We start from the raw sequence: 14,085 nt of genomic DNA, 5'->3' as shown, positions 1-14,085 counted from the left end.
TACTCCCACCAACAGTGAATAAGGGTTCCAGTTTCTCCACAACCTTGCCAGCATTTGTTGCTTGCTGTTCTGTTAAATTTTGCTATTTTGACTGGGGTGGGATGATATCTCATAGTTGTGTTATGGAGTAGCATTCTTGAGGTCATCTTTGTTCACGTTGGGTCTCTGCTTCTCTGCTGCAGCTGTTGCTGCTCTCCTGTAGGTCTGGCTGGCCCAAAACTCTCTGGCTCTGAGATTCTCAAAATCTGCTGCTGAATCTGCCTAATTTAGTGGCAAGACTAGTCAGTCTCCTTGTGGATAGGCTAACACCTTATTTGCATGTTTCTGCTCATCCGCATGGTAAAGTCAAAATCAGTGGTTAGGAAAGTAATTTTGAACAAGAAACTCTTAACACCAGAAGTAGTGAAAACAGAATATTGTTAACATTTGTTTCTTATATTACTTTTATTTTTTTCTCTCTATTCATTTACTTTTTCAGGGATAGTGAGTGTTTCAAGCAATTTCCCTGATATATTTGTGAAATTGTCGAGTTTATTATAGTTATTTCTTTATCTCCTTCTTCATTTGGCTACCTAAAAAGGAAATTGGAAATTGCCACTGTTTTCTCTGATAATTATAACTTTGGAAATATCTGGCATCCTGGTGATGCTTTATCAGAAATACCACAAGTAGATGACCTTAAAGAGCAAAAACTTAACTTTCTCATAATTCTAGAAGCTAAATGTCCAAACTGGCTCTTGATTTCATAGATTTCTTCCTGGGCAGTTTCCCTAGGCATCCTGTTGGTCCTCAGGTGAGAGTTGTTATGCCCAGTTTATACTTAATTCCGGGTTTAATTTTCTCTTCTTGGAATCACCATTGATTTGATTAAAACACACATCCACAGATTTAAAGGTTAGGATTCCAACACATGTTTGGGGAATGAAGCACAGTTCAGTTAACAGAAAATATCCCATTTTAGAAATCAGAATAATGGGGAGCTCTGGTGGCCTAGTGGCAAGAAGCTGCACTGCAATCCCAGAGGAACACGGTTCGAATCCACCAGATGCTCTGCCGGAGAAGGAGGCGCAATATCCTCCTGTACCAGTCAGATCTGATTTGACGGTACACGCACACAAAATAAAAAAAAAAAAAAAAAAGAAATCAGCATAGTTTTTCTCTCAATTAGCATTATATATTGAATCCTTTTCTCAGTTTATGGTTTTATAACTATGGAATTTTCGAATATGTTATAGTTTGGTTTCATATTGATGTTTTTTTTCCTCCCAGTTACCGTAGAGAATATTTAACAATCCCTCCATTCAATTTTTTTTCCTAAATCTAAGGAGTTGACTCGTGATAACCCTGTGTTCCAGCATAGAACTCTTCCAAGTATTTTCTTGGTTGTAGTCTTTGTGGAAGCATAAAGCTGTAACCTTTATGAAATTGTAAAAAGAGCAGAAAATGAGACATAAGGGGACAGGGCCAGGAGGATCTTTATGGAAGGGTAAGTGGGAGTGAGAATAGCACAGCCCCTCACCGCCCCAGAACAAAATACAGAAAAAGAGCCTGTCGCCCAGCCCCATGGTGCCTCTGCAGCTATGCTAGCAGCAAAGGTTAGTTCATTTGTTGTTGACTTACAGATTTTATTCACAGTTGTGGTACCAAAAATGGGGTTTATTAGGTAAGTACTTTGCGGAGTGGGAGAGGCAAAGAATATCTCACAGTAGGAGTCCAGGTTTAGTCCAACAGTCCAAAGCCAGATTAACAGCGAAATAATTCCTCAATTAGTGAAAGTCCAGGTTCAGTTCAGCCACACAAATACAAGAAGCCTCTGGTTTCCTCAGTGTCCAGCAAACTTTATCTCAGAGCAGTTACAAGTCAGCTTTTCTTTCAGTCATCCAGCAAGCAAAACCTTTAACTGTGGCTCCATCTCCAGGGTTCTTCTAGTTACCCCTTGCCATAGTCTCTGCACAGCAGTGCTACGGTCTCCACCACTTGCCGTACACCATCTCTCAAAGTGTGGAGAAGCTTCTCTTATATTGGTCCTAGAGCTGTTGATGATTTCTAAGACTATGCGTTTGCAGTTAAGGTAGCTGGAGGTCATGTCCCTATAACCCCCCACCCAAAGGAGGCTGACACAGTGGCTAGAAAAGCCAATTTTCAAAGGTGGTAAAACTCCAATTAGTTACGTAGAATATAATTTACTAACTTTTCCAACACTAAATATTTCAAGTCACCGTGACAAAGATATGCTGATTTTGTTTATAGGATAATTTTTATAAAGTGACTGAGTGCTTATGAACAAAGACAGTAAGTGTAGATTGAATGAATAATATGTTTTATTATTATTTTTTTAATGTAGGTAATCTTGATCTTGTAATTCCCTGGAAAAATCTTTATACTCAACCAGTAGAAGCTGTATTGGAAGAAATTTATTTACTTATAGTGCCTTCTTCTAGTAAGTCAAATATTAAACATTATATATTATTTTTTTCTGTGACTGGAAAGCGTTTATATTTGGTAATTGTATGTATTTAAATACTCATGGAAGTTTTTTAAAAAATTCTTGTTGCTGCTACATGCTGTCGAGCCAGTGATGACTCATAGCAATTTAATGCATAATAACTGTGAACCCTGCTCTATACTGAGCCAGTCTCGCTATGTCTGACACACCTACCCTCATTACCCCATTATAGTGTCAGTCTATCTCATCCGGGGTAAAACTGTTCTTCGTTGTCTTTAGACCCATCTAAGCATGCTATCCTTCTCCAAAGACTGGTTCGTCCCTTCTGGCTTTATGTCCAAAGTATGTGAGATGGAGTCTCAAAGAAATTTTTATTTTCACTTCAGTATTTGGTAATTAGTTTTTATTCTGGTTTTAAAAAAAATGTTGATTTAGTGATTTTTTTAAAAAAATTGGTGTTTTTTTCCCCAAGGTTTTTTTTGGAATGACTATGTAAATTTAAGTAATTTTCATTTTCTTACTTTCTTTAGTAATACGATATGATCCTATAAAAGAAGAAAAACATATGTTGGAAGCAAAACAACAAGAACTGAAAAGAATAGAAGAAGCCAAACAAAAAGTAGCTGATCAAGGTAGAGCAAACAATGAATATTAATAAATAATAAATATACATCTCTAAGTTAATTTAAAAAACAAATGATTTAATTGGGTGGTGGGAGGAGTGAGAGTTTAGCTTCAGAAATCTTTTATTATATACATTTTACTCTGCCAATTATCAGATATATTCACTTTCATTTATTCAGACTTGCATCTTAGATACTTCCTAATTACTATCAGTTTTCTCTTGCATGATGCTAATTGAACTACAAAATAGAATGGACATTGACATATTACAAATACTACATTGATATTCATTTTAAGGAGGATGGAGGAGCGTGGTAACCAGATGAATATTTTGAAATAAAAAATTAATGACCTGAATTCTTTGATTTTGGGTTTTTAAAAAATTTTTAAAAAAATTATTTGTTTTTATATTCCCCTGCAAAGACTTGAAGCTAGAGATACTTAATATTGTTTTCTGAAAATGGAACAGAGATGATGAACTTTCTATGTTGTTACTTGCAAAGAGAGAATGGAGAGAATCTTACAATAAAACTTAATACTTAATTACAATAAACTTAACTATTTACAAGTTAATATATTCCTTCCCTTGTGTTATCTTCCAACAGGAAGAGTATATTGTTTTGCATATTGAGCTGCAAACTCTTGATGGTAACAATAATTTTAAAGGAAATTCTGCCGCTTTGTGGTACTAGCTTTACTAATTGGAACTAATTATCTAATGTTCATTATTTTCCATATATTTATGAAGCTTTGGTGTCATAGTAGAAATTTGTGCTGCTAAACCAAAAGTGGTGCCTCTAATAGTTTGAATCCACCAGGTGATCCGCAAGAGAAAGATCGTCTTTCATTTTTTGTGTAACTTACAGCTTCCGAAACCAAATAAAGACTCTGTTATGAATTGGTTCTGACTTGATGGCAGTGAGAATATGTGCTTCACAGTTAACAGAAAGAGAAAAATTGTAAAATTTACAGACTTACTGAATAAAACCCTGCTTTTAAAAAAGAATTTATATATTTAATCACCTTTAAAGCCTTTGGCTTGGGGAACTTTGGAAAACTCTTAGAAAGTTATTAGTATTGCATCTACAAATGTATATGTTTTTAACAGAGCCCTATATATATTAACATATGAATGTTTATAGAGTGTATTTTTCATTCAAGTTAAAAAAAGAAATGTTTGCAATTGTAGAGCAACCTAAGGAAGAGAAACAGGACACTTTTGTAGAAAAATTAGTTACTCAGATCATTAAAAATCTTCAAGTGAAAATTTCCAGCATCCACATTCGCTATGAAGATGATGTAAGTATATTGAAAGACGATGTTTATTTTTATATTTTGTATACATTATCATCCTGTTTATAAGCACATACTTGCCTTTGCCAGCTTATGAGACACTGAGAAGTGAAGGAATAATGACATGACTTTTTGTAATTATAGACTTTTATAAAGCTTGGTTAAAGTATTTTAAAATGTTCATAACATCAAGTAATTAAAGAAAAATCTCTTTCTTATAATCCGCTTTGATAGGTATGGGTATTGAATTTAGGAGTTATTTATATATGTGAAAACTGATTTAAATATGCTTTACTTCCTAGGAAAAAAGCACTGATAATAGAGCTCTGGAGAGTTAGGCTAACTGATCATGAGCAGATTAATTAGTCTTTCAAAAAACACATAATCATTTACTTTTTACTAACATTGTGAATTTCAACCATATTTTAATGGAATTTCTTTGTAAATTGAAAAACATTATGCAGATACAGTATTTTAAATCTTGATCTGTTAATATAGTAAAATTATTTTTCCCCTTTTTTAGATCACAGATTGTGACAACCCATTGTCATTTGGTATTTCCCTTCAAAATCTCAGCTTGCAGGTACTTTGTTTTAAAAAGGAATTTAATACTGTACATTTATTTGTACAATATTGTTATAACTATGCTATATGTTCTATATAGTATACGAATTTTTATAAAAACAGGATAGGCATAACCCTCAGATTTCACAAGGGAGGAAAATCCCCATCCACAGTAACAGCAGCAACCCAAAGCTTATTCCTTTCTGACATGTATCTCACATGCTCTTGCCCCTATACCAGTTCTGACACTCCCTTGGTGCTCATTACTTCTCTGCTGGTTTCAATACTTCTTGTAATTGCCACCCAGACTTCACAGACAGTACAGTATTGTGGGGTTTATTTTGATTGTGACAAGTGACAATTTGAAATTAAGAGTTACTCAAAACAATGACAACAGCCTGTTCTTGGAGAGAGACTATAATAGTTGCACTTTGATGGTGCTCAGAGGCTTTTAAGATCCTAGTTACTACTCACCTACTCACCAAGTCAATTCAATTCTCAATTCATTGCTATTCAGTTGGAACTCACCAAAGTAGAATGTAGAATGGACTATATTGTGTCATTTGACCTTAATGTCTTTCAAGACTATTTTCTGAGTCTTTAGGTCCAGACACGCACTTCCTGAAGATAGTTGATAATTGCTAATAAGTTTTATAACTTTGCTTCCTGTATGCACTACTGCATTTATGGATGATTTTGTAGCACATATAAATAACCTATGTAAATACACTCTGCCTGCCTTGTGTATATTTGTGGGTGTGATTTCATTTGCCTTCCTGTGCTTGTCCAGCTTGTCTGTGTATCCATCTGGCCTCATAGATTACTGTTAACTACTTCAGTGCTGTGTATTTAATAGTATTTACCGTTTTCTTTTTACCTTTAACTTTTGTGTTCCTTCTAGTATTTATTTGTCTCTTTGTTGATTATTTGTGCTGATTTCTTCCTATTTATATATACATCATTTCCTTTTGCCCAAGTTAATATATACCAGGAGTTGAACTGCTTACTCCGAAGGCAACACCTCTCTAGCAGTTCATATCCAGCCCCCCGGAGACACTCTCTTGGAGAAAGATGAGCAGTCTTCTCATGTGTTATTTACAGCCTCTGGACCTCACTAGCGAGTCAGCTAGGAATTCGTTCTTAGTCAACACAATGAGTCTTGTGTTTGATCCCTCACTTAGTGACTTATCCCTCCTTCCTCTCTCACCCTTGGTGTCTTTCATAGAATGTTTGTCTTTAAAACTTTTTATTACTGTATATAGAAATGGCCTAGTGTATGTGTCCTTTTGTGATTGACTTACATAGGCTAGTGCTCTCCAGGTTCATCCATGTTATGAGTTGTTAAAAGACTGCTTTGCTGTTCTTTAACATTTCCATTGTGTGTATGTACCATAGTTTATTTGTCCATCCATTGATAGGTTCTTGAGTCGGTTCTGCCTTTTGACTGTTGTGAATAATGCTGCTCTGAGTATGAGTGTGCATTTGTTTATGTTACTACTTTCTTCCAATTAGGTATCTAGTTGTGGGATTACTGAATCACATGATATTTCTGTTGCCAGCTTACGAAGTGTCCTGCTTTTCAGTGTTTGCACCATTTTACTTTCCATATGGCAGTGAATCTACTTTCTTGTCAGTATTTGTTGTTTTGAGATTTTCCCATTAATTCTGGAGCATAATGTCATCTCCAAGCTCTCTTGTTTTGCAACTTTGTCATGGCTTAATGAGGGACCTCTAGTGGCTCAGGTGATAAGGAGTTTTACTGCCAACCTGAAGGTATACACATCAAATCTACCCGCTACTCCACAAGAGAAAGATTAGCAATTTCTTTCTGTGTGACTTACTGCCTCTAAAAACCTGCTGGAGGGTCAGCTATGAATTGGTTCTGACTTGACGGTCAGTACACAACAATAACAGCAGTAGGGACAATGACCTGTCTTTATAATTGTTGACCCCTGAGTGACATGTTTTGTGAAGTGTCTGTTCATATCCTCTCTCTGTTTGTTGTGTTCTATCAAGTCAGAACTGACCCATAGCTTACCCTCTGGTGGGTTTTGTCCTGTGGAGTGGCTTGTGGCCTCGAAACATGTGAATTTGGAATTGCAGCACAGCTTCTTGCCATTAGGCCACCAGAGCTCCCTGTTCATGTCCTCTATCCATTTTAAAAATGTGATTGTCATTTGTTGTTAAAGTGTTGACATTTTCTGTACATTTTAGTGATCAATCCCTTGTCTGATGAATTTTACCCCTAATACGTAGGTTCTCTTTTTACTCTTTTGATGAAGTCTTCTGATGTGCTTGCCTGTTTCATATTTTTGAGGACTAAGATACCTCATTTGTCTTCTGTTTGTGCATTTTTCTTTATATTTGCCTGTATAATCATGTCATGTGCTGCTGTTGTTTGGTGCCCTTGCATCGACTATGATTCATAGCAGCCCTAAGAACAGATCTGAACCTTGTTCTGTCTGTGCCATTCAGTTAGAACAGTGCTGGTATAATCTAGCACACTGTTAAACTTACTATATTGATCCATCTTGCTGAGGATCTTCCTCTCCTTTGCGGATCCTTTTCCTTTCCCAGCATGATGTCTTTTTCCAAGGTCTTGCCCCTTCTAACAACTTGTCCAAAGTATGAGAGGGGAGGTGTTACTGGGATTGAATCAAGGAGTTTTAAGTAAATGGAAGTGAAACAACTAGAACAGAAATAAAAAGGATTGCTGATAAAATATGAAAATATTTATAGAATATGAAGAATACTAACAATGATAGAACGTGAAGAATGCTAATAGATTGATAGGATGTGAAGAATGTGATGAAGTGGCACTCATCAGTATGTGTAGGAATTGAAATGGAAGTGAATTTTGCAGTGTGTATTTTCATGAAAGTTAAAATTAAATATAATGGGGGTAAAAAAAATCCAAATGAGTAAAATTATTCAGTAAAGAGAGCAAGATGTCAAATACTGCTGTTTGGCAAACCGTAGGAGAGGAAAAGATAGCCATTATATTTGATGGTGTGAAGGTCATTAGTTCCTTTGATAGCATTAGTTTTGATTGTCTTCTGGTTATTGTTGTTTGCCATCAAGCCAGAGCAGAGTCAGAGCTTACTTTCCCGTGGATTTTCAGAGGCAGTTAATTGGATGGGAGGAGATTGCCCATCTCTGACACAGAACAGCTGGTGGATTTGAACTGCGAGCCTTTAGCACAGCTCTTACCACTAGGCCATCAGAGCTCCTTCTTTTGATAGTCATTGAAAACTTGAATCTCAGCTCAAATTTACTCGATTAAAAAAAAAATCTATGTCTTAAGTGGCCCATCAGTGAGTAGGAAGAAAGGTGCAACAATGAATGACTGGAAGCCTTAAGTCTCTGTAAACGTTCATTAAAATTAATTTAAAAAAAACAAAAAACCCTTAAAAAAACAAGCCCATCAAGTGATCTTGATGTATGCTGAGGTTAGAGAATCCATGCATCTCTTCACATTACATTGAAAACTATCTTTCGAAAAAAAAATCTGATCCCCTTATTTTAGTGCCTTTTTATTGCTTTGAGAATAAAGCCTAATTTTTGCTTTAAAGTAGCTGTACGCCACGTAAAATTTGACACTGGATAACATACCCACTTTCATCTCTTGTCTGCTTCACATTATTTTTCTTGACATACTTTGATACTCCGGTTTCCTAATCTGTTATATGTACTTAAACTCTTGGGCGTTTGCATTGGCTTGTCCTACTCCAAAGCATATTTCAGAATGAATAATTTGTCCTCATTGATCATGTTGTTTACCTATTGTTATTGAATCAGTTCAGACTTACAGCAGTTCTATAAGACAGAGTAGAAGTGCTCCATAGGATTTTTAAGGCTGTGATCTTTGCCAAAGCAAACTGTTGTATTTCCTCCCCCTTGGAGTAATGACTGGTGAATTTGAACTGCCAACCTTTGGGCTAACAGCCAAATGCTTAGCCTCTGTGTCACCCAGGTTCCTGGCACAGTGTGAAGATGAGTAGGTTAGAGAGCACTTTTCCCTTCCACCTCAGAGTTTTTTACTTTGCTGCTGTATTATCCTAGTATACCTTGGATTTACCTTCTGTAGTGACACATGTTTGTGATTGCTTCTTTGCTTGCTTGCTTTTTCTTTTAGTCATGAGCTCCTTAAAACCAGATGTTACTTTGGCCAGGGAATATTTTTTACTGATAATGTTTGGGTTCCACCCCCCCCCCATCTTTTAGTGTGTGTATGTGTGTGTGTCAAATTGGATCTGACTGGTACAGGAGAAGATTGACCCTCCTTCTCCAGCAGAGAGCATCTGATGGATTTGAACTGTGTGCCTCTGGGATTGCAGTGCAGCTTCTTGCCACTAGGCCACCACAGCTCCCTTGATAATGTTTTTCAAAGACATTTTTATCTGCTTTGTGGTTAAGACTAGATAAAATTTTATACTGCCATTTCAAATGTAAAGGACATTTTTACTGTTCTTTTTTTCCTTTGCTTTTCAGACAACTGATCAAGACTGGGTTCCGTGTTTACATAATGAAGCTGAAAAACTAGTTCGTAAGGTAAAAAACACAAAGAATATCTTTGGTCTACTCATGGATTTAGTGGAAAAAGCTCTTAGGAAGACAGTGATAATATATAGATAAGGGTTTGTGTGACTTGTCTTTGTTAGCATGTGTTAAAGATTTATCAAAGGGAAGGGAAATGAATATGTAATAAATTTGATTTCTTTTCAGTTAGTTCGATTGGATAATCTTTTTGCTTATTGGAATGTGAAGTCTCAGATGTTTTATTATAATGACTATGATGAATCTTTGGTAAGTAACTTTTTATATGTACATATGCATATTTTTTGCATTATATTTCACACAAAGTTTTATTGCCATTTATCCAATACACTAACCACTTTTCTTAGGAAAATGCATTAGCAGCACTAATAGAAATGTATAGATAGATGCCTGTAAGGTGGTGTGTACCTATTTCTTAATACTTAGGTCTTATACCATTTTAAAATAGTAGTTCTATTCTTTAACTGCTCTAATATTTTGTCATACCTAAGTCTTCCTAAATTTGAATTACTTATTATTGAAATTGCATATGATGGGCTGTTGTAAGACAAAGGTTTATTGGCATGAATAAAAATAAAAGCAGTTTGTCTTTTAATAGAACAAGTTGAAGAAGGGCATTGTCAATGAAAATGTTATTCCAGAAGGTTATGATTTTGGTGAGTACATTTCATAAAATAAAAATGCGAAATTATGAAAATGAAATAAAAACCTAAATTTTAAATTAATGCTGGTGATGCTTCATGTTAAATTTTGTGCTATATATTAACAGTATTTATAACATATACAAAAGCAATAAAAATAGCTTTTTTACATAGTTCATCATCAGGGAGATTTTGCTTATATTTCAAAACGTTGTTTTTAGGTACGTTTAAATCAGTTATGACTATGAATAACATATCTGAGCATTGCCTTATCTTGTGCCATCTTCACCATCCCTGTTATGTTCAAGGTCATTGTTAAAGTCACTGTGCCAGTCCATCTCATTGAGGAGTTCTCTGACCCTTCACCTTTCCCAGCATGATAACTTTTTATAAAGACTGTTTCCTTCTGACAACATGTGAAACAGTTTCATTATCTTAGCCTCTAAAGAGTATCCTGGTTGCACTTCCTCCTGACAGACTTATTTGTTCTTTTGACAGTCCATGGGATTTCTAGTAGTCTTCTCCAGCACTACAATTTAGAGACAATTCTTTTTTTGTTAGACTTATTCATCGTCCAACTTGCAGGTGCATGGGAAGCATTTGAAAAAACAACGTATTGCATCAGGCACACCTTAGTCTTTAAACTGACATTATTTCTCTTTAGCACTTTGGAGAGGTCCTTGAAAGCAGGATTCACTTGCATTTTCCTAGAAGAGAAGAAGGATAGATGCATTTGAGTTGTGGTGTTGGAGAAGAGTACTGAATATTCTGTGGACTGCCAGAAGAATAGATGTTTTGGAGAAGGTGCGACCAGAGTGCTCCTTGGAGGCAATGATGACAAAGTTTCGTCTCACACACTTCGGGCCTATTGTTAGGAGAGGCTCTTCCTTGGAGAAGGACATCATGCTTGGAAATGTGGAGGGCTATTGAATGAGAGGAGAACTCTTAGTGAGATGATTGGTACTGTGACTGTAGCAGTGGCCTCAAGTGTGTCAAGGAAAAGGATGGTGCAGGATAGGACAGGGTTTAGATCTGTTTTTCATAGGGTTGCTGTGAGTCGAACTCAGCACAGGCGGTAAATCTTCCCCAGAGGAGACTGCCCAACTTTTTCCTGTAGAATCACCAGAGAGGTGCAGCCTGTGGGTTAGAGCTCTGGTGGCCTGGTCTGCAGGGAGTGGTACAGCTAACCCAAAGGGAGCACTTCTAGAGAGCATTGTTAGGAGTGAACTAACTCAGGCACATAAGATTAAATGTTATAGAAGATCATTATTGTAAAAACAAAGATGACCAATAAGATGTAATATGGATTTCCAGAGAGCTGAGGGGAAGGAAGGAGGCAGAGGATCTGAGGGTGGGGAGGAGGGGAAATCACAGGGTCACAGAGTTTGGTGGGGAGATGGAGAGGGTGGGGGTGCAGGAAACAATGTACATGAATGAAACACAATAAAAAGTAAAAAAATAATGGCACCTGTGGCAGTTTGAATTCACTGGTGGCTCTAGGAAGAAAGAGAAGCAGTCTCCTCCCTTGTGATTTACAGCTTCTGAAAATCTAATGGAGGGTTAGAAATGAGTCAATTCAACTTGATGATAATGAGTTTTTACTTTATTTCTATAGTACATCAAGTGTTGTTCTATCACCAATCCCTAGATTAATTTATTTTTTCTACTGCTTGATTGGGCAGTTTCTTCCCAAGCGATTAACTGCCTCTGAAACTGCCCATGAGGGGCCGCTATGGGTCACTTCTTATGCGACAGTCTTCAGTAACAACAACCACCACCACCACTGAGAAAAGTTAATTATTGAACATTTAACTTCTATTTAAAAGATATTTTTGGATTTTTAATATACAAAAAAATTGGCTAGGCTTTTGAGATGATTAAAACAAGATGAATATCTGGGAACTGTAGAAAGTGTATAAAGGAAAGTAAGTGTTTTTAACTTGATTCATCTAATTCTCTGAGACTTTTGAAATACCACAGAATTTACATTTTTTTTAATTTGTATTATTTTGCAGTATTCCGCCCTCTATCTGCTAATGCCAAACTTCAGATGAATCGCCGATCAGATTATGACTTTTCTGATCCTAAAATAAACCTGGATGTTGAGTTACATGATATAGCCATTGAATTTAATAAACCACAGGTGATTTTTAAATAAACTTTGTATTGTGTGTTAGAATTTGTATGTTAACTTTTATATAACCTGTAAAAATGTCAGTGACTTAGTCCTCATTGAAAATGGACAAAACACTTAAAAGGTTCTAATTTTTTCATTTTTAGTATTTCAGTCTTATGGAACTTCTTGAATCTGTTGATAGGATGACACAGAACCTGCCATATAGGAAATTCAAACCTGATGTATCTCTTCGCTTCCATGCCAGGGAATGGTAAAATACTTTTTTTTTTTTAAAAAAAATAGAAAACAAAAAAAAAACAATTTCTTGGTTTACAAGATAATTTTTAAGATACGCTTTAAGGTGTGATACAAGGTATAGTTTTACCCTGACTAAAATATAGTTGTTTTACTTTGCAGTGTCAATGAAGTTGACTCGAGAACTTTCTCAAGGAAGTATTAGTTAATGTAGAGATATAAGTGTTTTTGTAACTAAAAAAAATCCAGTTTATTTTCTAGCACCATCTTTTTTCCTCCCCTCTGTATTTCCGTAAGGGTCCTCAGTGGCATAGTTCGTAGCATATTGAGTCACTGACCCCAAGACCACGAGTCTTCGGTGATTGAATTCACTAGTGGCTGTCTCCCAGAGTGTGCTCGGCAGTTTCCTTTTAAGATTGATCAGCCTCAGAGACCCATGGGAGGGTTGCTGTGGCTTGGAATCGGCTTGATGCCAGTGAGTTGAGTGAGTTTTCATATCAGACATGAAAATTTGTATTTTTCAGGTTATAGGAGTCTATAAAAATTCAGCATTTTAAAAATTTTCAAGTCTTGCTATTCTCATTTTTAGATTATGTTGGTTTCTAGGAACTGCATGTCTTTGAGATGTTATCTGCCAAGTAATACCATAGTAGAATTGTGTAAAGCTGTATTTGTCTTAGCAACATTGAATGATGCTGCATATTTTAACTTAAACACGAATCACCAAACTTAACTGCCACTAGGTCAGTTCCACTATATGGTGACCCTGTATCGGATTTTTGAGGCCATAAATATGAACAGGAAGAGATTGTTCCACCTTACTCCTGTGGTGCGACTGGTTTGTTCAAACTGCCATCATACGACCTATTGTAGCACTTAGGAAAGATTACTAATTAATTAGGATTGTTAATGATGATAGAATTGATAGAAATTAATACAGACTAATTGTAAAGTACTTGGATAACAGATATTTGAATTATAGACTCTGAAGTATAGTTATGCTTGCTGTTAGTAGTTGTTATGTGCCACTACATTGAAACCTACTCATATTTGATTGTGCAAGGAATTTTCAGAGGCAGTGAATTGTATGAAAGGATATGACCCAACTTTCTTCTTTGGACTAGCTAGTGAAATTGAACTGCATGCCTTTGAGTTGACAGCCTAACTTCTTACCTACTAGATGACCAGAGCTTCTTTGTTGTTAGAATAAAAGCAGTATTAATTATTTGAAACCATTGATTTGTGAGTATTAAATGTAAATTTATTTGTTTGTTTTTTAAACTAGGTGGGCTTATGCTATAAATGCTGTTCTTGAAGTAAAAATTCGTCCCAAGTTACGAGTGTGGTCGTGGGAATATATTCGAGATCATAGGCAACATGTAAAACAATATAAAGATCTGTATAAAAGAAAGATAACAACAGTTAAGAAGCTGTCTGGTGACTGTCTTGTGTCTTTAGAGGTTAGTCTTTTAAAAAGGTTGAATGTTTTGTGCTGTATAACTCTAAGTCTTCCTCAGCCTGTAGTGACTAACACCTCCTAATTCGTTGCTTAATGTTGCCTGACCGTTCTTTGCCTCTTTGAATTTTCC

At 36.0% G+C, this 14,085-nt stretch overlaps 1 protein-coding gene across 1 annotated transcript in view; it reads left to right on the top strand.

Annotated features, from left to right (window-relative positions):
- The window catches only part of VPS13A (vacuolar protein sorting 13 homolog A (S. cerevisiae)), a 289,570-nt gene that overhangs the window by 31,144 nt on the left and 244,341 nt on the right, over positions 1–14,085 (top strand). Inside the window, 10 exon segments of the mRNA XM_006891989.1 lie at positions 2,345–2,440; positions 2,977–3,078; positions 4,260–4,369; positions 4,887–4,946; positions 9,419–9,478; positions 9,653–9,733; positions 10,083–10,140; positions 12,141–12,268; positions 12,406–12,512; positions 13,782–13,956. Coding sequence (XP_006892051.1) covers positions 2,345–2,440; positions 2,977–3,078; positions 4,260–4,369; positions 4,887–4,946; positions 9,419–9,478; positions 9,653–9,733; positions 10,083–10,140; positions 12,141–12,268; positions 12,406–12,512; positions 13,782–13,956 — 977 coding nt within the window.

Source organism: Elephantulus edwardii, unplaced genomic scaffold (genome assembly GCF_000299155.1).
Source record: "Elephantulus edwardii isolate Elephantulus edwardi_28Jun2011 unplaced genomic scaffold, EleEdw1.0 scaffold00108, whole genome shotgun sequence".
Classification (NCBI taxonomy): Eukaryota; Metazoa; Chordata; class Mammalia; order Macroscelidea; family Macroscelididae; genus Elephantulus; species Elephantulus edwardii.
The sequence above is the reverse complement of the archived record's forward strand: the minus strand, read 5'-3'. Positions and strand labels throughout refer to the sequence as shown.